At 38.3% G+C, this 25,668-nt stretch overlaps 1 protein-coding gene across 2 annotated transcripts in view; it reads left to right on the top strand.

The window, feature by feature from the left end:
• The window catches only part of TXNDC16 (thioredoxin domain containing 16), a 94,766-nt gene that overhangs the window by 3,564 nt on the left and 65,534 nt on the right, over positions 1-25,668 (top strand). For both annotated transcript variants that reach the window (XM_036276285.1, XM_036276275.1), the window contains exons 3-6: positions 5,677-5,750; positions 6,536-6,610; positions 21,263-21,384; positions 24,400-24,490. In XM_036276285.1, the coding sequence (XP_036132178.1) occupies positions 5,677-5,750; positions 6,536-6,610; positions 21,263-21,384; positions 24,400-24,490 (362 nt within the window). The remainder of the gene's footprint in view (positions 1-5,676; positions 5,751-6,535; positions 6,611-21,262; positions 21,385-24,399; positions 24,491-25,668) is intronic.

Below are 25,668 nucleotides of genomic sequence, written 5' to 3'. Positions count from 1 at the left end.
CTTCAACTCTCTTCCCTCTGGTAACCTCCAAACCGAAGTTCCAACCCTCTTAATGATGCCTCTGTCTTTCTGGCAACCGGCCCCTACCCAGAAGCTATCTAGAGGCCGCCAGCCACCAGTCATCTCATTCACTTAAAAAAAGACACTCCAGGGGTTTTAGAAGCTCTTATATCAGGAACTAGAGTTAAAGACCAAATATTAGAACAAAAATACTCCTAGCATTCCTATCACTTAGAAAATTCCAAGGGTTTTAGGAATTCTGTGTCAGGAACTAGGGGCAGAAACCAAATATGTATTTCTTATGTCATGACTATATACCTTAAAAAAATATTCAATTCTGTTTGTATAGAGGTCTCCATTAACTTTGAACAACTGATTGCACTCTAGAATGACACTTATCTATGAGGAGCTATGAATAACAGTTTAAACTGAAATTGAGAAATGAAATAATAGGCTGGCATGACACTCAAAAAGGATAATCATCCTGTTTTCCTAGTAACTAGTAAACTAGTAACTGTATCTAGTAACTGGAGTAGAATATTGAGGTTCATGCCCAGGGGTGCCTTTATAAACTAACATAACTTAAAGTTGATTTTATAGTTGAAGATGCCGAGCTACATGGAAGGGACACTGTGGTGAATAAGACAGACCTATATTGAGTACCTAGCTCAATCCATGGAACATAATAGATATTCAGTAAATGTTTAAGATTAAAATTAGCTCAGTATGCCCCCACCGGTGTGGCTTAGTGGATTGAGGATTGTCCCACATAGGATTGAGTGTGGTCCCATGGACTGAGGGGTCCTGGTTGGATTCCTGGTGAGGGATATGCCTGGGTTGCAGGCTTGATCCCTAGTAGGGGGCGTGTTGGGGAGCTGATCCATGTTTCTCACATCTATGTTTTTCTCTCTCCCTTCCTCTTTCTCTTAAAAAATATTAGCTCACTATATTTACTCTATTGGATTAGAAAGATGACTAAGACTTAGTCTATTTCTTTGGATACTTTATATCCTAAACAGAGAGGATAAAACACATTCACAAATCATTTCAATAACTAGCAGAACCCAATTATAATAAGAGAGATACAAATAAAGTACTATAGGGATTAAAAGGAAAGAGAGCTCATATCTGATTGTTGGAATGGAAGGTTACCTATGGTATTGGGAAAGACTTCACAAAAAGTAGCATTTTTAGATTGTCTTCAAAAGCTAAGATTTCAGGAAGAGGAGTTAGATGAAGAAAACACTAATATCAATGGATTAAATGTTCCAATTAAGACAAAGATCATAAAGCTGGGTATAATAACCAAACCCAACTATATGACATTTATTTAATTTTTAATCCTCAACTGAGGATATTTTTCCATTATTTTTTTTTAGATAGAGAAGGAGGGAGGGGGAGAGAGAGAGAGAAAGAGAGAGAAACAGAAACATCGATGTGAGAGAGACACAGCAATTGGTTGCCTCCTGCATGACCCCAACTGGGGCCTGGGATCAAACCTGAAACCAAGGTATGTGGCCTTGACTGGGAATCGAACCCATGACTTCTGGTCCGAGAGCCGACTCTAACTGCTGAGCCAAACTGGCCACAGCTATGTGCCATTTAGAAATGCATCTTATGGAAGTTCAATTTTTAATTTTTTGAGGTAACACCATATTGTTTTCCATAGTGGCTGCACCAGTCTGCATCCCACCAGCAGTGTACTAGAGTCCCCTTTTCTCCACACCCTCGCCAGCACTTGTTGTTTGATGATTTGTTGATGGCGGCCATTCTGACAGGTGTGAGGTGATACCTCATTGTCGTTTTAATTTGCATCTCTCTGATGATTAGTGATGATGAGCATTTCTTCATATGTTTCTTAGCCATTTGTATGTCCTGTTTGGAGAGGTGTCTATTTAGTTCCTCTGCCCATTTTTTTTTGTTTGTTTTTTCTTAATCCTCACCCGAGGATATTTTTTCCATTTTTTGTACAGATAGAGTGGGAGGGAGAGAGAGGAAGGGAGAGAGAGTGAGAAACATCGACGTGAAGGGACACATCGAGTGGCTGCCACCCGTACGACCAACCAGGGCCGGGGACAAACTGCAACCGAAGTATGTGCCCTTAGCGGGAACCGAATCCCGGTCTCTCCGGACCGCAGGCTGACGCTCTAACCGCTGAGCCAAACTGGCCAGGGCCCTCTGCCCATTTTTTAATTGGATTCTTTGTCTTCCTTTTGTGGAGTTGTATGAGTACTCTATATGTATTGGAAATTAACCCCTTATCTGATATATCATTGGCAATTATGCTCTCCCACACAGTGGGTAGCCTTTCCATTTTGATGATTGTATGTTTCGCTGTGCAGAAGCTTTTGAGTTTGATGTAGTCCCATGTGTTCATTTTCTCCTTTGTTTCTATTGCCTTAGGTGATGTGTCAGTAAAAATTCTACTGCATATGATTGATGTCTGAAATTTTGTTGCCTACAGTCTCTTCTAGGATTTTTATGGATTCATGAGTTACATTTAAGTCTTTTATCCATTTTGAGTTTATTCTCGTGTAGGGTGTAAGTTGATGGTCTAGTTTCATTTTTCTCCAAGTAGCTGTCCAATTTTCCCAGCACCATTTATTAAAGAGGCTGTCCTAACTCCACTGTATGCTCTTGCCACCTTTGTCAAATATTAATTGAGCATATTGCCTTGGGTCCCACTTCTAGGAATATACCCTAAGAAGTCTAAAACACCAATCAGAAAGAATATATGTACCCCCATGTTTGTAGCAGCACTATTTACAATAGCTAAGATCTGGAAACAGCCCAAGTGTCCATCAGTAGACAATGGATAAAAAAGCTGTGGTACATATACACAATGGAATGCTATGCAGCTGTAAGAAAGAAAGACCTCTTATCCTTTGAGACTACATGGAGGGACCTGGAAAGTATCATCGTAAGTGAAACAAGCCAAACAGAGAAAGACAAGTTTCATATGATCTCACTTATTTGTGGAATATAATGAACATAACAGTCTGAGGAAGGGGGTAGTCCCAGAGATGCGGAAGTGGGATACAGACTGACAATCCCCTAAATAGGGGGGTGGTGGGGAAGGGATAAACCACAGAACTTATATGCATGAACAGTGGACATGGACAACAAACTGGGGAAAGGGCAGGGAGGGCAGGGGAGGGGGGAATCAGTGGGGGGAAAAGGAGAAACATCTGTAACAAAAATTAATTAATAATAATAAAAAAAAAAACGTAAAAGAAATGCATCTTAAAATAAAGGCTTCAGAAATCTCCAAAGTAAATGAAGGAAAAAGTCATATCATGCAAGTGGTAACATAAAGAAAGCTGGTAATGGCTATATTACTAAAGCAATGTAGATTTTAAAACAAAAAACTTTTGAGTTATCCTTGTCTTGTCATGTAGGTTCTACTATCAAAACTTTCCAAATCTGACCACTGCTTATACTTTTACTCCTCCCTTGTCCAAACCATCATCATTTCTCATCTGGGAAACCACAATTGCCTTCTAACAATTGGTCTTTCTTCTTTCACATTTGTCTCACTAAACTTTTCTCCACATGTAAGTGAGATGTGTCAGATTACATTGCTACCTGCTCAGAAAGGCTTCCCATTACAGTTATAAAATCTCGTGGACTCTGGCTTCCTCTCTCATCAGATTTTCTGTTCCTCTACCTTGTTCCGTTTGTTCTTGGCACATACCGGTCATCTTTCTGTTATTTGAATCTGCCAGATGTGTTATTTCCGCAAGGCTTTTGCAGGTATTTTCCCACTCTGCTTAGAACTCATGCCTTCTACATATGTATACATTTTTATGTTTCACTCCATTATTTCAGTTCTTTGTGCAAATGTCACCCCCTCAGAGAAACCTTCCTTGATTCCTAAAATGTCCCATCACACACTTAATATTTTTTATAGCACTTAACATTACATATTACTTAATTTTTTAAATTGTCTGTATCTACTTTTAGAATGTAAGTTCTAGAGATAGAGATTTTTGTAACTGTACCCCCAGTGATTAGAACAGTGACTAACATATGGTAGGTGTTCAAATATATATTGAATGGATGAATGGACAAATCTATTGTTATAATAATAGCCACCCCCTATGCTCTGACTTTTAAACATTCTTTTAAAATTACTTGCACTGAAATTTACTCTTTTTGCTTATGGCTATACTCTGACTTTTAATTCTTTATTCCTGATATCTTTTCTGAGTATCAGTTCTCCTTTTGTAGCTTTTTTTTTTTGAACAAATATAACTTCCCTAATTGTTATTCTGATTTCTCAGACTCTCTTAAAATTAAATTTAACAACAACCACCACAAAAAACTCATCTTAAAAAAACCCAAGACTAACAAAATAAAAAATAAAGCAACTCTTCTTCTAGAATTAGTTTTGGTAAGTTATGTTGGTGGCTACCTGTTTGCCCCATCTAGTAACCCCTTCATTCTCTTTATCTCCTTCTTCCTTCCCCATCTCTGTCTCATTGTGCATATAAATGCTCAGTTTTCTCCCTGGTTTTACTTACTGTATTTGTTTTTTCCTTTTTTCTGTTTTTTGTTGTTGTTGTTGTTGTTGTTTATTGATTTTAGAGAGAGAGGTAAGGAGAAGGAGAGATAGAAACATACATGAGAGAGAACATCTATTGGCTGCCTCCTGCATGCTCCCTACTGGGGATTTGACCCACAACCTGGGCATGTGTCATACTGGGCATCGAACCGCGATCTCTTGGTGCATGGGTCGACATTCAACCACTGAGCCACACTGGCTGGATTTGTGAAAAGTGTCTTGAATCATTTCTGTTTTACTTCAAGTCCCAATCATCCTTGACCAAATTTTTTTACCTGCCTCCTTATCTTTGTGCTCTAAATATCTTTCATTTTATCTTTATGTTGCTACCAGGATTATTCTTATATTTTTCACATAGAGTCCTGATTGTAAGCCTGTTGTGGCTGCTCTGACATTATCAGAGACTTAGGTTCATTCTTTCTGATGCACCATCCTTAGCAAGGGTTTCTTCTCTAAAGATGACTCATGGTCCCTGGTTACTACTGGTGTCTAGCTATCTTGTTTGTGTTTTCTCAGGAAGATGTAGGAAGAGCAAGAACACCATTCAACCTCCTTGTAAGAGCCTTCTAACACTGTTGAGCTATCCTTAGCAATTGGGAGTCTGGAAAAGTCTTTTAATGGGGGATTTGCTTTTAGTCAAGTTCTATTAGTAAAACAAAAGCAGGGGATGGATTTTGGGTAAGAAACCACCAGTATCTTCTATACCTGTGTGCTGGCTGCTAAGATACTTTTATAGTCCCAACTTACCACTCACTGCTGTGCTTCCTGGCTTTTGCTCATGAGTTTTTGTTCTGCTTTCATTGTTTCCTTCCTTTTCTACCTGGTTACTTCTACTTGCTCCATAAGATTGAATTAACTGTAAACTCTTAAGTATAATTAAACATTACTTTTAGGTGTAGAAAAGGTTTCTTTTTCTGGGTTACCTCAAGTATTTGAATAAGTGAACAATTATGGAATACAAATCAGAAGGAAAAGTAAAATAAAAAATATGATATGGAGATAAAGTGTAATGTTTAATTTTTTTTCTTGTTTCCTTAAGCAAGAAACTTTACCTTTTGATATACTCTAAACCTTAAATGTAATCTTTTTTTTTTAAATGTAATCTTTTAAAGGTTAATTGTGCCAAAGAAGAAACGTCAAGATACTGTGGAAAAGAAAAGGATTTAATGAAAGCATATTTATTCAGGTAAACTATTATACTAGAATATTCAAGTGTATAAAATATTGCTAATTCAGAATAAAGTTGTATGCAGTGGGGGTCATATGAAGCTTAGCAAAAAGTTCAAGTAATAATTGGTTACTTGCACTTTAATTTCCTTATCTATACAATGAGAATAATACCTCACAGGGTTGTTTTAAATATTACATGAGAATCTTATATAAACTCCTATTAAAAATGCCTGGTAAGCAAGCACTTAGAAAATTTAGTGTTTTAAGTAGATATGTCAGGTCATATTCCGGTGCAGAATAAACATACATACTTAATTTTTGAGGGATCTGCCAATGTCCAGGGTACAGACTTATCTGCACTTTGGTCTGCTAATCTATCTGAGGTTTCTCAAAACTTTTTTCCTCAAACCCTTGGGATTTGGCCTAGGAAATGGAGAGATTCTGTCTCTTCAGGGACCTTCTGCTTCTTTCTCCTACTTGTCTCCTTCTCGGCCCAATTTGGGGAATTTGTGTATATGTGACAGGGAGGTTGGTAAGAAGCCCTGTTTGGACTTATGTTTGTTTTTTGTTTTTTTCCCCTCAGTCTTTTTGCTAAGCCCAGGGCCTAAGCTTTTCAAAGTTGACATAGATATTGAGTGATTATTAAAAAATATTTGAGTGTATGTTATGGTAGGTATATGGGATAATAGATAAGACACATAGGCTCTAATGTTAAAGACTTTACAGCTTGGTATATTAGAGAAACAAGTAAATTGGATGCTAAGAAAATATTTCTGTAATGCTTTTTCAAACTTTTTATAGGGGCAACATATTACTCAGAGAATTCCCTACTGATACCTTGTTTGATGAGAATGCCATCATTGCTCATGTTCTCTTGTAAGTACAGGGGTTACCCATTCACTCCTTCACTTATTAGTTATCTAGTGATTTCATTTTATTTTTATTTATTTTTTTATCTTCAACCGAGGACATTTTTTTTTTACATTCATCTTCAGATAGAATGGGAAGGAGATAGGGGTGAAGAGAGAGAGAAACATCGATGTGAGAGAGACACGTCAATTGGCTGCCACTCACATGACGCCAACTGGGGCCAGGGACAAACTAACTGCAACAGAGGTACACACCCTTAGCGGGAACCGAACCCCGGACTCTCTGGTCCATGGGCTGATGCTCTAATTGCTGAGCCAAACCGGCCAGGGCTCTAGTGATTTCATTTTAGACAACCACATCCATTAACATATTTTAGAATTTTAACATTATATTTGTAGGCATCAATTTTATATAAACTGCTGGTCTATCTTTTCACATAGAGGATCTAACATTTCTTAAATGGCAAACAATACAGAAACATGTAAATACTCTTTATAAAAATAGGAGATGATAGAACATGACCACATGGGTCATACTATTGCTTTTGCTTTTGATTCTACCTGTGGAATGAGGATTTTACCAGGTAACAAGCTCATGTTTGTTATTCTCAGTAGGATTTTTAAAGTATCTAGAATCCTTTTCACCCAGCTTGATTTTTTCCGGAGTCTAGCTCTGTGTCCGCTTAGTAAGTGCAGAAAGAGTTCACACAATCTGAGCACATACCTGAATGTTGGTTGAGAAGAGTAAGTGAACTTAATTTAACTTCCCTGGCATGGAGTCTTTAGGCCTGGGATGCAGGCCTACAGTTTGCCTCTCAATGAAGTCTTGTATTTTCTTTGATGACAAAGCTAGAAACTGGGACTTGTTACAGACATGAGTTTACATGAACTTACCCAATTTAGCATTGCTGTAGGCCCGTTACCAGCTAAGACCTTTGCTGACATTGGCTATCTGTGTCTTCTGCTTGGTTCCCCTCTTCCTTCTCTTCACTGACTGGACTCCCAGAACATTTGGGTAAAAATTATATTACAGGAAACTTAAAACATATAGGTGAAAAGTTGTGTTTCTCACTTTGCAAATGGATACTTTTAAATGTTCCAGTACTATAATATATTAACAAAAGGTCTTTTTTTTTTTTTATCCTCACCTGAGGACATTTTTCTATTTTTTGTTCAGGTAGAGTGGGAGGGAGGGAGAGGAACAGAGAGAGAGAGAGAAACATCAATATGAAAGGAACACATCGAGTGGCTGCCACCCACACGACTGACCAGGGCCGGGGACAAACTGCAACCGAGGTACATGCCCTTAGCGGGAACCAAACCCGGGTCTCTCTGGACCGCAGGCTGACGCTCTAACCACTGAGCCAAACCAGCCAGGGCTATTAACGAAAGGTCTTTAGAAAGGATCCTGACAACCCAGGTTCTTGAGGCCTATAGACTAAGAAGCCAATTATAAGGAATGAAAGATGGCCTTTTGAAGAAGGAATTCCAAACAGCTGGGAGGCTTCCTTAGTAGCCCTTCCCTGGGATAGAGGGGTGGCTATCCTGGGAGTAGGGGTGGGGTGCAGATCATAAAAAGCTTAGCAAAACATCCAAGTAATAGATATATTTGTTTTACAATGGTTACCTGATGACTATCTTTGACCCAGAAATCAGGGTGAAGAATCAAAGAAGATTCTTTGAGTTATGGGGAAAGGGTGACTAAGATTGTCTTTGATAAGTTTGATAGCAAATGCTATAGCAGTAGGTCCACCTTGGACAACCTGATGGCAAGGTGGTTTTGGAACAGTTGGACCTTAGATGTGGAGTGGCTGTCAGTGCTGAGGACCCTGTGGGACTTGTGTCATGCAGTACTGCTGTGGTGATCCTGTCCTGTTCCTTGTGCTGTGCTAATGCTGATGTATAGAACGCTACAGCGATTCTACAGCGATTATTCTCCGTGTTCCTCCCATGTGCTGGATAACTGTTAGGCACTGGGAATTCAGAGCAGAATAGGGTGTGTCTTCTCTAGGAGTTTAGCGTTTTGAAAGGTGGCTATCCTCACTACTATACCACCAACGCCAACGAGTTGAGCGTTTTGTTGCAGACACAGATATATAAACAGAAAATACTATGTCGTAAGTAAAATAGAAGTATGTGTGCATAAGGCTAAGAGATCCACAGGGTAGGGAATAGTTACTATTGTCTAGAATGAGGGTGGATATTTACTAAGAATTTTTCCTGAAGGAGGTAGCACTGGGGATGAGTCTTAAAGCAGAAGTAGGAGTTTGCTTGGTGAAGAAATGGAAGGTGGTGAAAGCTGTCAGAACTGTGTGAGCAGGCATGGAGGTCAGAATAGTTTGGAGATGGTAGTTTTTATTGGAGTATCAAATGTGAAGCAGGAGATGAGGGCAGAGAAGTAGGCATGGGTCAGATGAAGGGATCTTTGTGTACCACATAAAGAGGTTTAGGATTTTGGGTAGCCATAGAAGGGTGAGATGTTCAGTTCCATGTCAGAATCCTTGTGTCATCTTTCAGGCCCAACCACTGACAATTACGAGGCTTTGCCTGGCAGGCCTCATAGAGGGAAGGTGCCTCGTCCACACCAGACTTGGTACACAGCCAGTGCATTGCAGTTTTCTAGAGAAAATTGAGGTCAAGGACTCAGGTCCCTCCTCTCTCCCAATCCCTTAGGCCAAACACACTCCTCTGTACACCTGCATTTCTAGCCCAGTTGTCTCCATTTGAGGCTTCATTATCAGGGACCTTGGCTGAGGCACCTCCCAGGTACTTCTGATAAGACCCCCTTATCTCTACTTTGATTTAGTCCCTTTCCACTCCGAGCCCTTCCCTCTTTCCTTCACCCCAGCCCACCAGTCCATAAAAAGGCAGGAGCCTTCTCTTTGGTGCTCTGTGGAATGTGATGATACCTTGCATCTATGGTTTGTGCAGCTGACCCTCACCTGGGGCTGTTCCATGGCAGGGAAGGGAATGAAACATTCTGGAGCAGGTGCCTCTCTTTGTGTCTTGCTTGCACTGTTGCAGTAAGTGAATAAGGCTGAATTGTTACTTTTAGTTTGGCTAGCTGTCCTAATTGACCAGTGCAACACCTGAATACTCAACAGAGGGTTGCAGGAAGGCAAGTGATGGGATTAAATTAGTGCTGGAGAGCTCTTTCTGGTGGATGTGACAGTTCTGTGGGGTCCAAGAACATGGAGAAACCATTGTGTGGCCTTTGTACAATATAGGGGATTTTCTTTTTAATGCTTTGGAGGTGAAATTAACTGGACTTCGTGATAGTTAATTTGGTAATAATCAGCAAAACTACAAATTTGAGTTAATCCCTGATCTCTTTCTCTCTCCTTTTTTTTTTTTTTCCCCTCACCCTACTCAAAATCTAACCTGATCACCATTTGAGGTCATGCAAGGAAGAAGAGCAAATTTACAGAAGATAATCTAATTTTACAAGTCAAATGCCCATCATACCTGGGCATTTGTAAACAGCTTAGGAACTTGAGCCTCTGGGGAGTACAGATCTAAGTGTTGTTAACATATAGGTCATCCAGGGAGGGTTCTAGGACAACACCAACACTTAAGCAGGAAGGTGTGTGTGTGTGGGGGGATTCCAAAGAGGAAATATTCTCATTTTTGTTTAAAACATAAGAAAAAATAACTTGATGATATACAGTATTTAAAATTTTTTTTCAGTAATATTTGGAATATTGAAGAACTGTGCTTAATAGTGTACTAAGTTGCTTTTCTCCTTTGTCGAAGATCAGACTCTAATTGTGTGGGTGTATTTCTTTTAGTGTTTTTATGGTTTCAATTTTACATTTAAATCTTTGATCTGTTTAGAATTTGGCTACATAGTTGTCCCAACACAACTGAGATTAATGAATTTTTTCACTATTTAAGATGCTATTTAAAAAAAACTTTTTTTTATTTATTTATTGATTTTAGAGAGAGAGGAAGGGAGAGGGAGAGAGAAGTGGAAACATTGATGAGAGAGAACATCGATTGGCTGCCTCCTGCATGTCCCACACTGGGGATCAGGCCCACAACCTGGGCATGTGTCCTGACTGGGAATCGAACCGGTGACCGCTTGGTGCATGGGTCTTCCAACAGTTGTTTTTATGTAACTATAGATATATAACATATTTATATGTATGTGTACTATATACATATATATAAAAGATATTGATTTCTGTCTATTAAGTTTGTGTCCTTTGACCTTACTGAATTTATATTACTTAAAACAAGACTAGAAAAGCAAACTAGTTAGCTTGTAGTAATAATATTCATATTGTAGAATGTATGAGAAATACAGAAAGCCATGAAAATCTCCCCTGAAATTCTTTATAATTTTATTACCCAGAGCTATTAAATAGTTATTATTTTTGGTTTACATCCTTGTTTTTTCCTAAAACACTGTTATCTGACATTAAATGTATACATAAGAACTATATGTATACATCATGTTATATAATGTGTAGTTATATATAAAATTTTTGTTTATTAGTCAATAGTTAAACAGGGAAGCCAAAATTTACTGGCATTTCCTCTATTTCTAAAATAGATGAAGATATATATTAAAATATATTAATTTCAACTAACTTATCAGTTATTTTTTTAACGTAAACTCACTACTTAACCCTGATAATCAAGGAGAAAAAATATTTGAAGATAATACTTGAATTGTGTTTATATTTTTGAAAACATTTGTATATGAAATGAAAGCTTACATGTAGAATATTTATATTGCTTTACTTGGCTTGCCTTTTAAAAATGTGTAACCCATGCTGTCACATTTTCACAAAGCATTTAAATTTGTTCTTTATGTAGAATGCTTTGACGAGACCAGTGATCCACAATTATACTTGAAATTTGCTTCTTTGTCAATAGGAAAGATCAAGGCTTAAGATAATTTCTTATTCTCAGAATATAGAAAAATGCAATTGGGAAAAAATTAGTAAACTCTGATAACAGAATAATAAGTATAAACTTAGGATAATCTTTATACTAAATTTTTAAAGAATTATTTCTTTTTTGGATTATTATGGCCAATGTTTTGGTTTTTTTGTAGGATATTTAAAATATTCCTAAAATATCATTTATTAAAATGTACTGACTAACTGATCTATAAAGTTTTCTCACGTTGATTTTTTTCAGAAAAAAGTGAATAAATCAAATGTTTAGAGTATATATTTATATTTATTTATATTTATATTTACATTTATTTATATTTATATTTTAGTATAGTACCATGTATATAAGAAAAGGGGTAAATCCAAAACTCTGAAGGTTCTCAGATGTTACCCCACTTGCTGAAATACTGGGCCTCTGAATCAGAAATTGGGCTATAAGCCAGTGACCAGGTTAACATGATAGAACTAGATCCCCATTCCCTGTTGCAGACAGATCAAAGGGATGAGAGCCATATGCTTGCACCTGTACTTATAGTGAACTTTGGAGAAAGAGAACTCAGAAATTATGAATCGATAGGAGCTGGCACATTTACTCTCCGGGAGATAGAGTGCTTGTCTTTTTCTCTGGGATGTAAAAATATCTTCTGTTGAGGCAGGAAAGGAAGGTCTGAACCCCTAAATATTATAAGCATTTGTCCCCAGGGAAAATAAGAAAGGTTTTATTAGACTTTGAATGGATCCAGAGAAAAGGAGACAAATTTATAATGTGAAGAGGAGCCATTCTCCATCTTTGGGTGATGCCAGTTTTAATGTTCAAGAGGTTTAGATTGTATAGGAACATGGAGAAATCCAGGGAAGGTTGTCTTCTAATAGAGGCATATATAAATTTATGGCATATATGTATATGGCATAAATAGTTCAAAGGTTCACAAGAGACGTAATATTGGTTTATAGGAATGAAAGAGGTGGGGGAAGGAGCTGTAGGTAGACTCTTAACTTGTCAGCTATTTTGGTACCTTTTGTGTTTTGAACCAAAAGTGTTACCAATTTGCAAAATAAATGGAATTTAAATTAAAAATAAGAATTAAGATTTATAGTCTAAAAATTTTAGCTCTGTTTTTTAAAATTTACTTAGTCAAAACTGTTGGAATTGAGTGGTTTGATGACTGTGTGAGGAAAATTTCACTCCCAGCTTCTAGATGGATTAAGAAGGGCGATATTTAGAAAAAGAAGTTTAAAGTAACAACTAATCTTTATTTGTTGATTGAGAATACCATATGTCTAACCAGTCTGAGGCAAGTCAGTTAGAGGTATAAGAGATTAAAGTCACTATAATCTCCAATGTGGATTGGAAGTTTGTATGATATATGAAGTCAGGATTTACTGAGGATTTGAGGCCCCTCATTCTTTGTCTTCCATTGTGTGCTCTGAGCACTTTATCTCTTCTGATTTCTAGTTTTCCTCATTTCTAAATGTTACAATTATTGTGAAGATCAAATAAAATTATGCATGTGAAAATACATAGTGGACTTTACCCAGTGCTCTACCAATGTTAGTTGCTTTTTTTCTGTATAAATGCAAAGTCTCAGTTGCAATAAAAAAAAAAAGGCAATCCAAATTCAGATATCTACCTATGGTTCCGTTCACACACAGTGCTAACGGAAGTGAGTTCATGCTGTGATAGTTGCTGGGGATATTTGCCATGAGGCAATAATTGCAAAGAAAATCTATTCTTCTAGTCACTGTTGACTCCTGAAAACTATCCAGTGATGCAAAAAGGAAAGGTTATTTAGTACTATGAGAAACAATGAAATCTCATGAACTCTTCCTAAAGATGTGGTACTTGATATTCTTGTGACAATATTTTATCAGAAAATGGAAGGTTTTTTTCTCTTGAAATTAACATTTTACTCATAATAATATGAGCTTCAAATATTATAGGAATTATTTTCAACTATTATTTTTCTGCTAATATTTTATCCTTTAACACTTTATTGCTGAGCCTGGGTATTAAGTCTTTAGGTGAGGTTACTGTACAATCTCAGGGGAAGGCTACTCTTAGAGGTGTCCTCTTCTGAAATTCCTAAACTGCTCATGCTTGGGCCTTCCTAAATAGTTTTTGAGCTATTTGTTCATTCTTTTATCTGTGTCAGGCTTGTTCCTACACAATATTGTCAGGTGGGTTCCTGTTTGATAGTGAGATACTTTTCCCTGGGAAATTGTAATAAAAAATCACTTGTCTTGGATTTAAATTCCTCACAGCTCTATGTTAATTGGTAGTAATGTTTATATCTCCAAACTCTGCCCTTTTATATAAAGTCCTTCTACCAGTGTACAGCACCATGAATGACATAAATTAGGTGCTTAAAAAATATTGGTTTGGTGATGAATGAATTTTGAAGCCTCGCTCTTTTGTTGTTAGAAATAGGAGGAGCAGAGCCTTGGCCATTGTGGCTCAGTTGGTTGAGCATCATCCCATGCACCAAAAGAGGTCACTGGTTTGATTCCTGGTCAAGGCACATGACTGGGTTACGGGCTTGATCCCCAGAAGGGGTTGTGCAGGAGGTAGCCAATTGATGTTTTTCTCTCTCATCAAAGTTTTGCACGCTCTCTCTCCTCCTTTCCCTTCCTCTCTCTCTAAAATCAATAACAAACATATTTTTTTTTTTAAAAAAAAGAAGAAATGGGAGGAGCAGAAATTTTCTTGTGTTTTAAGCCCATAAGATTGTTGATAAGAAGTAAGTGAGTAGGAGAATATATAATGTGTGACAAAAAGAAAAGACTGATTGATGTTTGTGAACTTTGTTATTACTTGTACTCTTAATTCACATTGCAGAGGTGGCTTTTACCTGCTTGATTTTTCAATTGTATTAATTTAGAAAATGCTTAACAAAATACTTCAGGATATTTCATTTTATACATGAATCTGGCAGTGAAAAGATAATTAATTTAGATAAAAGTAATTTGTGTGCGTGTCTCTCTCTGTGATTCCCACCCCCAGTTTTATTTTTTCCCCGGGGGATTTTGCTATGGCAAATAGAAAGTAACATTTCCTTTTTATTGTTTTGTTTTTTTAAAAAGAATTTGAATAACGATAGAAATATAATATTAAAATGGTCTTTTTATTCTGAAAAAAGGCTGAGCAGCTTGCTACTCTAAAAGCAGGGTCAGATAGATTCTTCATTTCCCTTTTTCCCCCTGACACCTACTCAGTTCTTATGTATCTAATAATTTTGATAGCAGAGTCTCAGGAAAAGCATGCCAAGGAAAAAGAAGGCCGTTCTGGGGCAGAAGAGCTCCCAGGTCAGAGCAGATCCAGGCTGTTTTACTGCATCATTAGAGCAAGAAAATCCCAAGACAGACTTTTCCTTTAGCCCTGTCAGTATTTCTCCTCTTTGCGACTGGAATGAAGGAACACAGGCTAGTGGAATGGATCCTAGAGATCCCTACGTGTGCCCATGTTCTGGAAGTTAACATTAAAAAATAAAGTTAGGAAGCCATTGGCAACATCATAGAGATCATTAGATTATGAAAATTATTAGTTTTGGTTATTATTACCTCATGGATAATGACCCCTTAATGAGCTTTGAGACATTAGGCAAGGTAACCTTTCTAAGCCCCATGGCCTTATCTATGAAACAGTTAATGGTAGTACCGATCTCAGATGGTTGCCATAAAAATTAAAACACAGGACATTGTTGAGCATTCTTAGTTATAAGCCCCAGAATCTGGGTCTGACTGACTTAAGCAGAAAAGATTTGGAGCAGATATAGGAAATCTCAGACTCGCCAGAAGAGCTGGAGAACTGGACTCAGTTTATACAGCTTTGAATTTCAAGATCATGACAGGGAAGGAGCGTGAAGGGACTGCTGCGTTACTGCTGAGTGTTGGGTGCCGCAGCGTGCGTCTCCTGTTCTGGGGCTGTCAGCACTGTTCTCACAGCTGCCTTTGAAGCCGACTGTTGCTGCTACTGCTTCTTCCAGTGCTCTGCACTGTCCCGATTCTTTAAAGCACTAGCTCCTCGTCCAAAATGTCAGGCAAGTGATTCTGGGTCATATAGCTATACTTTGCAAAAGGGAACTTGGGAAAGAAGTTTACCATAATATTAGCTTTTATGAGGAGACTCAGCCCTTCATTAGGAGGTTTCTGTTCATCACGAAGTTTGGAAAAAATGGGAAATTCCCAAAGCAAAAGAGGAGTTCAGAGCTAAGAGGTCCCAAAACTGATTAATTGCCACTACTTATAAAATGGTCAGTACTATGCCTGACATGTGGCACGTGCTTCCCCAAATGCTGGCTTTTATTAATTAATTAATTATTTAAAAATTATTTTTTCTTTATTGATTTTAGAGAAGAAGGGAGAGGGAGAGAGGGATAGAAACATTGATGAGAGAACATCGATTGGCTGCCTCCTGCGTGCCCCTTACTGGGGATTTGGCCGAGACATCCTGGGCATGTGCCCTGACCAGGAATCGAACCCATGACCTCTTGGTGCATGGGTCGATGCTCAACCACTGAGCCACACCTGCCAGGCAGCTTTTATTAATTTATATTTGTCTATTCTTATTGGAGAAAAAGGTTAGGGAGATTTCTTCTCCCAGATCTGAATTTTGAAGCATATAGATTAGAGCTGCTAGAGCAACAGAGTTTAAAGGGTAGATATACTTCCTAAGGCTAGAATTTACTAGATGGCACCTTCCAGCTGTGTGTGTGTGTGTGTTTATTATCCCAACTGTTTTGAAATATGAGGGATCCTGGACTTGTTAGCCAAAATGTATAAGCCACTAATAGACCAGATAACCACCAACACTCCATTGCCATTCATTAGTTGCCTCACTTTCCACCTGGTTTCCCATTTGCAAGAGTAGTCAGTAATAATGTAGTGTAAATGTCCTGGCCTTGCCCTGGCTGGTTTGGCGTAGCGGTTGGAGCATCTGCCCGTGGACCATAGAGTCCCGGGTTCAGTTCCCACAAGGGGCACATATCTCGGTTGTGGTTTGTCCCTGGCCCTAGTTGGGGTTGTGTGGGTGGCAACCACTCGATGTGTCTCTCTCACATTGATGTTTCTCTCTCTCTTTTCCTCTCTCCCTTCCACTCTATCTGAAAATAAATGCAAAAAAAAAAAAAAAAGTCCTCAGGTGAGGATAAAAAAAAAAAAAGTCCTGGCCTTAGTGTTAGAAAGCCCAGATTTGAGTCTCAGCTCTACCAGTGACTACCAGTATGATCTGGAGCAGATTATTTAATCCCTCAGACTGTTTCCTTTGTGTGTTGAAAAAGAATATTCCAAGAATATCGTTGAGGATTTAAATGAAAACATGTGCAAATATCTAGCACTAGTGAGTACTGCTCTGTAAATATTTCTTTTAAAAAATAAAACAAGAGCCCTGGGAATTATAGAAGATCAAGTTTTACATTTCTTTTTTAAAGTTGAAGAAGTCTGTAATAAAAAGTCAATAGTTAAGCCAGTGTAATTTAGGGCAGTAGTTTAGGCTGTCCATGAAACCACAGTACTTTTATAATAATACTAAGACATTATTTACCTTTTTTCCCTTTCATTCTTTTGTAAGTGCAGTTTCCAGAGGCTATATGATATGTTGTGTGATGTTAGAACAGATTGAATGCAGAAGCAGATATGAGAATCCAGCTGTTTTTTATTTAGTTCAATATTAAGGAGATACGCAGAAATGTAAAACAGTGCCACTCTTTTCACTAAGTTTTTCTTTTGTTTTGGAAAATTGTTTTTTAAAATAAGAAAGTATTATTTATATTAATATGCGATGGTATTTATTATTTTAAAAAGAATTAATAAATATTTTTAAATTCTTGTTTCTTAAAAATTGGTCTTTAGTTTTGAAATTATTACAGATGTTCCCCCTTTTTTTCCCATTGACCCTCTCCTCCTTTCCATTCCCACACCCCTTTTGCCTTCTCCACCCTATTGTCTGTGTCCATTGATTATGCACGTAAGCATATACTTTCTGTGGTTTATCTCTTCCTGCACACCCCCCTTTCCCTCTGAGGTTTGTCAGTCTAACAACCAATTTGTACTTCTTAATCCCTTCACCTTTTTCACCCATTCCCCCAACCCCCCTCCCAACTAGCAACCAACAAAATGTTCTCTGTATCTATGAGAATGTTTCTGTTCTGCTTGTTCATTTTGTTTGTAGATTCAATTGTCGATAGATATGTATTCATTGCCATTTTGTTTGTTCATATTTTTTATCTTTTTCTTCAAGAAGACCCTTCAACATTTCATATAATAATGGTTTGGTGGTGGTGAACTCCTTTAGCTTTTTATTGTCTGGGAAAGTCTTTATATGGCCATCGATTCTAAATGATAGCTTTGCAGGATAGAGTAATCTTGGTTGTAGGTTCTTGCTTTTCATCACTCTGAATATTTCTTGCCACTCCCTTCTGGCCTGCAAAGTTTCTTTTGAGAAATCAGCTGACAGTTTTATGGGAGCTCTCTTTTAGGTAACTAACTGCTTTTGCTGCTTTTAAGATTCTCTCTTTGTCTTGAACCTTTTGCATTTTGATGATGATGTGTCTTGGTGTGGGCCTCTTGGGGTTCATCTTGTTTGGGACGCTCTGTGCTTCCTGGACTTGTATGTCTGTTTCCTTCACCAAGTTAGGGACATTTTCTGTCTTTATTTTTCAAATAGGTTTTCAGTTTCTTGCTGTCTTTCTTCTCCTTCTGGCACTCCCATGGTGCAAATGTTGGTACACTTGAAGTTGTCCCAGAGGCTCCTTACACTATTCTCATGATTTTGGATTCTTTTTCCTTTTTGCTGTTCTGATTGGGTGTTTTTTGCTTCCTTACATTACAAATCAATGGTTTGCTTCTTGGCTTTACCTACTCTACTATTGATTTCCTGTAAATTATTCTTTATTTCAGCTAGTGCAGCCTTCATTTCTGACTAGTCCTTTTTTTTATGCTCTTGAGGTCCTCACTAAGTTTCTTGAACATCCTTATAACCAGTCTTTTGAACTCTGTATCTGTCAGATTGCTTACCTCCTTTTTGTTTAGTTCTTTCCCTGGATTTTTTTTTTTTTTTTTTCATTTGGGGCATGCTTTGGTGTCTCCTCATTTTGGCTGCCTTGCTGTGTTTGTTTTTATGTATTAGGTAGAGTCACTATGTCTCCTAGGCTTTGTAGGGTTGCCTATTGTAGTAGGTGTCCTGTAGGTTTCAGTGGCACAGCCTCCCTGGGGTCACCCCAACTGGGCCTTCGAGGTGCACCCCTCATGTGGACTGTCCACCCTTCTGTTGTAATTAAGTCTTGATTGCTGTTGGCATGTCAATGGGAGTATTTTACTTAGGCTGATCAGCTGCAAGGACTGGCAGTGTTCACTGACCTCTGACAACCTTGAATGATCAGCTGTGCAAGGGCCCACTGCACAGAGCAAAACTTACTTCATCAGGGCTCTGGTACCCACTGAGTCCACTCCTTGAATATGTCACTTATAGAGGTGGTTGGTCGGGGGGTGGGTGCTTAAACGTGGTCTGAAGCTGTCCACTAGGTGTGCTGGCTCTGGGGCAAGGTCAGCCACTGCCTGTGATCTACCTGGGGCCACCATGCATAAGCTACAAAGTGATCTGCAGATGACTGCTTCTTGTGCTGCGCTTGGAGGTGCCTAGGCAAAACCAAGCTGTAAACCAAGGCTGGCTATTTTTAGTGCTGGGCCTTGGTCCACTTAGTGAGAGATGTGGGAATTGCTGAGGTTGAATGCTGTTTGTTTGAGAGAATTTAGGAAAATCTGAGGCAAGAGCCAAGACAGGCCAAATCTGTGGTAAAGCCACTGGAAATAACTTGGATGTGCCCTTAAGTTGAGTGAGGCAGAGCCCCAAGGAATTACCAGGGCAGGGCAAACAGTGTGAGCCAGGTTGCTGGAGTCCTGGATATGGTACCCTCTGGCTTCCCCATGGGGGAAGGGCTTCTAGGTTTCAAGCTGTCTCCCCAACACTGGAGTCCAGAGGAAGAGAGTCCAAGTATGTACATGTGAGGGCCCTTTAAGAGGAACTGCCTGGGACTCTAGCAGCCTCAGCCTCCCTTAGCCTCAAACTGATTTTTACAGCCAGAGTTATGGGGACTTCTCTTGCTGGCACTGGAACTCTGAGCTGAGGGACCTGGTGTGGGACGGGGACCCCTCACTCCTCAGGGAGGACCTTCCCAGCCGAGGTGTCCCTCCTGATTTTTATCCACCACACATGGGTGTGGGACCAGCCCATCTGTGCCTCTGCTTCTCCTACCAGTCTCTGTGTGGCTTCTTCTTTAATTTAGTAGTTGTAGGACTTTCAGTCAGCTTGATTTCAGGCAGTTCTGAATGTTGGTTATTCTGTAGTTTAGTTATAATTTTGACATGGTTGTGGGAAGAAGTGAGTACTGTGTTTACCTTCTCTGCCATCTTGACCGGAAGTCTAAACTCCTCTTTTGATTTCTATTTTGGCAACTGTTGGTAGATGTAACCTACATAAACAAAAGGTCTTTGAGAAATTCAGTAATTTTTAAGGCTTTAATGGTATCCTGATGCCAAAGAGTTTAAGAACTGCAATACTAGCAGAGAGTGCCAAGCTTTCCATAATAGGAAAACCATGCTTGACTATTTTGTTGGAGATAGTTGAGTAAACTTTTGCTTATTTAAGTATGTGTACTTGGAACAACTTTTAAATATCTTTAAAGTTTGCCTAACAAAAATACACACACACACACACACACACACACACACACACACATGAAATGAAATGAGTTGTTATAGAATTTATATAAAGAAGATTCTTTTGGATGAAAAATTAGTCTGATTTACACATTGAAAAGATGATTTGGTCAAGTGGAAGGATCACTGAACTAGGAATAAGAGACCTGTTTTGTGTTCTGTTTCTAGCTCCTGGATTCAGTAAATGTTTTTGAATAAATAAGCTTTTCAGTATTTTGAACTTTCATTTCTTCAAGTGAAGAATGGGAATAAATATTTTCTACCCTACTTTTTCTCTTATTCATTCAACAAATATTTATTGATTACTTATGGTGTACTAGGCTCTATTCTAAGTTATTTGGAAATAGTGTTAAAATATGCAAGGTTTCTGCCTCGTGACGCTAACAGTTTAGTGAGAGAGGAAGGGATAAACAAGCACATAAATATATAAATATTTATAAATAGTGATAAGTACTAGGAAGGAATCAAATAGTGTGAAATAAAAGAGGAACATGGTACAGACCTACTTACACAGTACCAACAGAGAAGGTTTCCCAAAGACCAGATGTATGAGAAGAAGCTCCGGGAATAGCTTTCAGCAGAGAGAGTTGTGTGTGCAAAGGCCCTGAGGTATGTGTAAACTATGGTGGGATTGAGGATGGTAGAACAAAATGAGTTTGGAAAGTAGGCAAGGGCTAGGTCATGCAGGACCTTATGGTCCACGGAAAAAAAGCCTGTGTTTTAGATGTGTGAAGGGCTCAGATGTATTCAGACTGAGAGAACTAACCATAAGGGATTTTTGACCAGACTAGGATGTTAGTGACTACAGCTTAAATTCATTGAGGTGGTTGTGATGGTGAAGGAGCACTATTTCTCACAACTGTTCCTGGTCGATGTTCTCAGAGACAGACTAATGATTTAGAGAGTGATTGTAGTTTAGCATTATAATGCTTAGGTTCTTATTAAATTTTTTTACTAGGTTCCTTAATTTATTCAACAAATATGTATTAAATAAGTTGATACCAGATTTTTCTGTAATTACTAATTACATCTCTTTATTTTAGTGCCCTTCTTTTTAATGAAGTAAAATATATTACCACCCTCGAAGACCTTCAGAATATAGAAAATGCTCTGAAAGGAAAAGCAAACATTGCATTTTCATATGTAAGAGCCATCGGAACACCAGGTATTCATTAACTTTCACTGTAATCTTTGCTGTGCATCTGTACTTGTGTGAGTGTATTGAAGAACTTAAAATAGTGTATTTTTATCACAAGCTTAAATTCTAAAATAAATTTAAAGCACCTTTACTATTATGTTTTCTGTTTTTAATCGGACAGCAAAATATAGTGGTTGAATAAGAACTCTGGAGCCAGACTGCCTAGGTTAGGCTCCCTGCTCCATCAATTACTTATAGGATGACCTTGGACAGTTTACTTAATCTGTGTCCTAATCTCTACAATGGTGAAAAAAATTGTGCCTACCTCTTAGCGTTATTGTGAGGACCATATGAGTTTGAATAATTAAAATAGTTCCTAGTATATATTAGATGCTTTGTGTTAGCTGTTCCTGTTTTTGTTTCCTTACAGTCCTCACGGTACCTGGTATAGTAGTTCATAGTATTCAGAAAATATTGACTGACTGGCTTTCTTTTCAAATATTTTGGTATTTACTGTTTATGACGTACTTTTCTAGATTTGTCAAAAATCTAAATTTGTCAATCATTGTGTAAATACAGAATAGGTAGAGCATTTGATTTAACCTGGATTGTGTTTTAGCCAGATGAGCAGGGGGATGATTATAAAGAGTGTCCATGGAATTTAAGCTGGGTTATGAGGGAAGAGAGGACCTGAGGGTGACTGACAGTGAGAAGTGGTAATACTGTAGGTCCTGGAGGGTTAGAGTTATGTGCTGGACTGAGTGGCCTAGTCAGATGGAGATATGGAGGTGGAGTGGGGATCCTAGGCATTGAGATTATGGAGGAGTTTACAGTGATTGCTGATCAAAGACCTGCAGTGGGACCATAGCAGTGAGTGGTTACGGTCGGGTTGAAGAAAGATCATTGGAGTCTATAGAGAAGGCCAAGGATTTTGAAAGGATCATCTATGAGGATAAAATCACCAAGGATTAGGACTAGAGTAGTATTGGAGAAAGTGACAGTGTGACAGAAGCTAAAATCTTTGTGTAACGAGGGGGAGTGACCCTGGCTGGGGTGGTGGATGACTCCAACAAGGCAGAGTGGTGGGTGGACTATCTGATGATATGTGATATAAGTGGTAGAAGATTAGGTGGCGGAGGGCAAGGTAACTGCCTGGAAATGACAGTGAGGAGAAAAGCGGGGGGCAATATGAAAAGGAGGAAATCTTTAAAGAAGCACTTGAAGAAAATTTCCCACACCTGAAGGATTCAAGCTTCCAAATAGAAAGAGCCCATTGAGTCCCAGCATAGTGGATGAAGGTAGAGCCACACCAAAGCATCTCATTTTGAAATTTCAGAATATTGGAAACTGGCCCTGGCCAGTTTGGCTCAGCGGTTGGAGTGTCAGCCTGCGGACCAGAGAGTCCTGGGTTCGGTTCCCACTAGGGGCACATACCAAAAAAAAAAAAAAAAAAAAATTAATAAATAGAAAAAAAAAAAAGGATCAAGAAAAAAAATGGCATTGGATTTCTCATTTGCAGCCCTGGAAAATGAAGAAAATGGAGCAATGCTTTCAAAATTCTCAGGAGAAGTGACTTGAACCTCGAATTCTATAAGCAGACAACTAGAGTTGGTTATGAAAGTAGAATAAAGATACTTTCAGAAGTACATGCTTACAAAAAATGTGTATTCTGTATATGCTTTCATAGGAAGTGCTAGAGAATGGGAGCAAGGGGGAAAATCAGTTCAGAAGATGTGGGTTAAAGGCCAACAGATCTAATACAAGAGAGAGAATAAGAGATCCACAGGAGGATGATGAAGTAAGTCCTCAGGATGAAAATTGTGCATTAGGTCAAGTAGCAATAGTCTATATTGGGCATTTCTGCAGAGAAGTCTCCAAGAAGAAGGAATATATAGGGTACCTGATATATTTGAAGTATTAAGAAGGTTAGATAATTGTGCAAGAATTTAGGAATAAGTTAGTAAGAAATCTATACAAAAATAAAAAAAAAATAGGTATAACTATAGTGAAAAAAAAGTTATTCAAAAAAAGTGTCCATTTTGTACTATATGGCTCATTTGTAAATAGTACTTACTGACTCATAACAATGTAAATACTATTGATTTAATAAAAGTTAGAACTATATTGGAAAAATTAGAACTTTATTGGGTATAGAAATGTGTATATTTGTGGAGTGGGGTTTTGGAAAACAGCTAATTTATCATCTTCCACAGTGAGAAGTCAATAGATAATCTAACACAAAAAAATTAGGAAATAAGAGTATAACAATGTTAACTTAAAGAATTGGAGGTAAATACACAAAGAAATAGTAAAGGAGTCGAAAGGTGTTGTCCCTGCCCTGGCCGGTTTGGCTCAGTGGTTAGAGTGTCGGCCCGTGGACCAGAGAGTCCTGGGTTCGGTTCCTGCTGAGGGCATGTGCTTTGGTTGCAGTTTGTCCCCGGCCCAGGTTGGGGTCATGTGGGTGGCAACCAGTCGATGTGTCTCTCTCACATTGATGTTTCTTTCTCTCTCTTCCCCCCTCTCTCCCTCCCACTCTTACCTGAAGATAAATGCAAACAATGTCCTTAGGCTAGGATTAAAAAAAAAAAAAAAGAGAGAGAGAGAAAGTAGTTGTCCCTTGGAAATTGGAAATGGGGTGGAAGGTGGGAAAATTGTTTTTTGTTCTTAATGTGCCTATAGAATGATTTGTCTCCTTAAACTATATTTAAGAATAAATTTGACTTAAAAAAAAGAAGCCAGAAATAATACACAGATACATACATATATAATTATATAACATATAAAAGTTGTGTGGTGGATTCATATTCTCTTCCCTACTATGAGGAGGAAACTATCACTGATTTTTCATGTTATATTTTGAAATATAACTAATTTTATATTCCTTAACAGCCCGCATTTTCCCAAATGGGATTCCTACAAAGGATTTTTTCTTTAAATATAATAGAGCATAAAAGGGTGTAGGGCAGTCTAGAGAACAGACATTTATGTAGAGTCATACAAACTAACTCCTTCTCTTTCCCAACTCCCTTATCTCTCCTTCAGAGCATAAGGCAGTCATGGAAGCTGCTTTTGTGTATGGGACCACATACCAATTTGTTTTAACCACAGAAATCGCTCTTTTGGAAAGTATTGGGTATGTATGAGAGGCATATGTCCACAATTTGAAGTTTACTTATTTCACATTAGTTATTTATTATTTTTCTATTATACTCTCACAGCATGGACTTGTCTAAGAGGAATTGTAAGCAGATGTGAATAGATAAATGAAACCTGAAATTCCCTTCATTTCTATCATCTGCTGTACTACCATCTGAAAATGAAAATGATGCTAGACTAAGGTGAATAAAGACAATATGGATAAGCCACAAGATGTGATCCTATGACTGGCCAAGTGTATTTTAGGAATAGACCTCCTACAATGATGAGATAAGTGATAAAATAGCAGCATTCATAATTAAGCTCTAGAAATTCTTTCTGAGAGTTCTGTAAATTACTTTGTTATAATCTCAAATATATTTAAGTGCAGTTTTTTAAAAAATAATTTTTCTTTATTGATTTTAGAGAGAAAGGAAGTAGAGAGGGAGACACATAGAAACATCATGTGTTTGATGTTTCTGAGAAACATCAGAAATGAGAAAGAACATCGATTGGCTGCCTCCTGCATGCCCCGCTTTGGGGATCAGGCCCACAATCTGGGCATGTGCCCTGACCGGGAATTGAATTGGCGACCTCTTGGTGCATGGGTCGACGCTCAACCACTGAGCCACATCGGCCAGGCTTAAGTACAGTTTTTTTTTTTTCCCCTTTATTGATGTTAGAGAGAGAGAGGAAGGGAGAGGGAGAGAGAGATAGAAACATCGATGAGAGAGAAGATCGATCGGCCACCTCCTGCATGCCCCCCACTGGGGATCAGGCCCACAACCTGGGCATGTGCCCTGACCAGGAATCCAACTGGCGACCTCTTGGTGCATGGTTCGACACCTAACCACTGAGCTACACTGGCTGGGCTTAAGTACAGTTTTGAATGGAATATTTTAGATGTTTATCTTTTTTGCCTACTCCTAGCTTACAATTTTAAGTAGAGGCCTTCTTTTGACTGTTGTCTGGGTAATGTAGGGTTAAATTTTTCTTTACTTTATTTAGGAATTCAAGGAATAACCAGTGCATTTTAAAGACTTTCTTTAAAATGCTCTTCAGAAAAATTAGTCCAAAGCAAGGTCAAATGGTGATCATGTGACCTTTTTATACCATGCAAGTTTTTTGAGTCCTTTTGCCGACCTCTCAGAAAATAATGATTATTTGGTATACCAC

The sequence above is a fragment of the Molossus molossus genome, unplaced genomic scaffold, assembly GCF_014108415.1.
Source record: "Molossus molossus isolate mMolMol1 unplaced genomic scaffold, mMolMol1.p scaffold_m16_p_1, whole genome shotgun sequence".
Lineage (NCBI taxonomy): Eukaryota > Metazoa > Chordata > Mammalia > Chiroptera > Molossidae > Molossus > Molossus molossus.
Note: the sequence above shows the minus strand (reverse complement) of the source record. Positions and strands in the feature narration are given on the sequence as shown.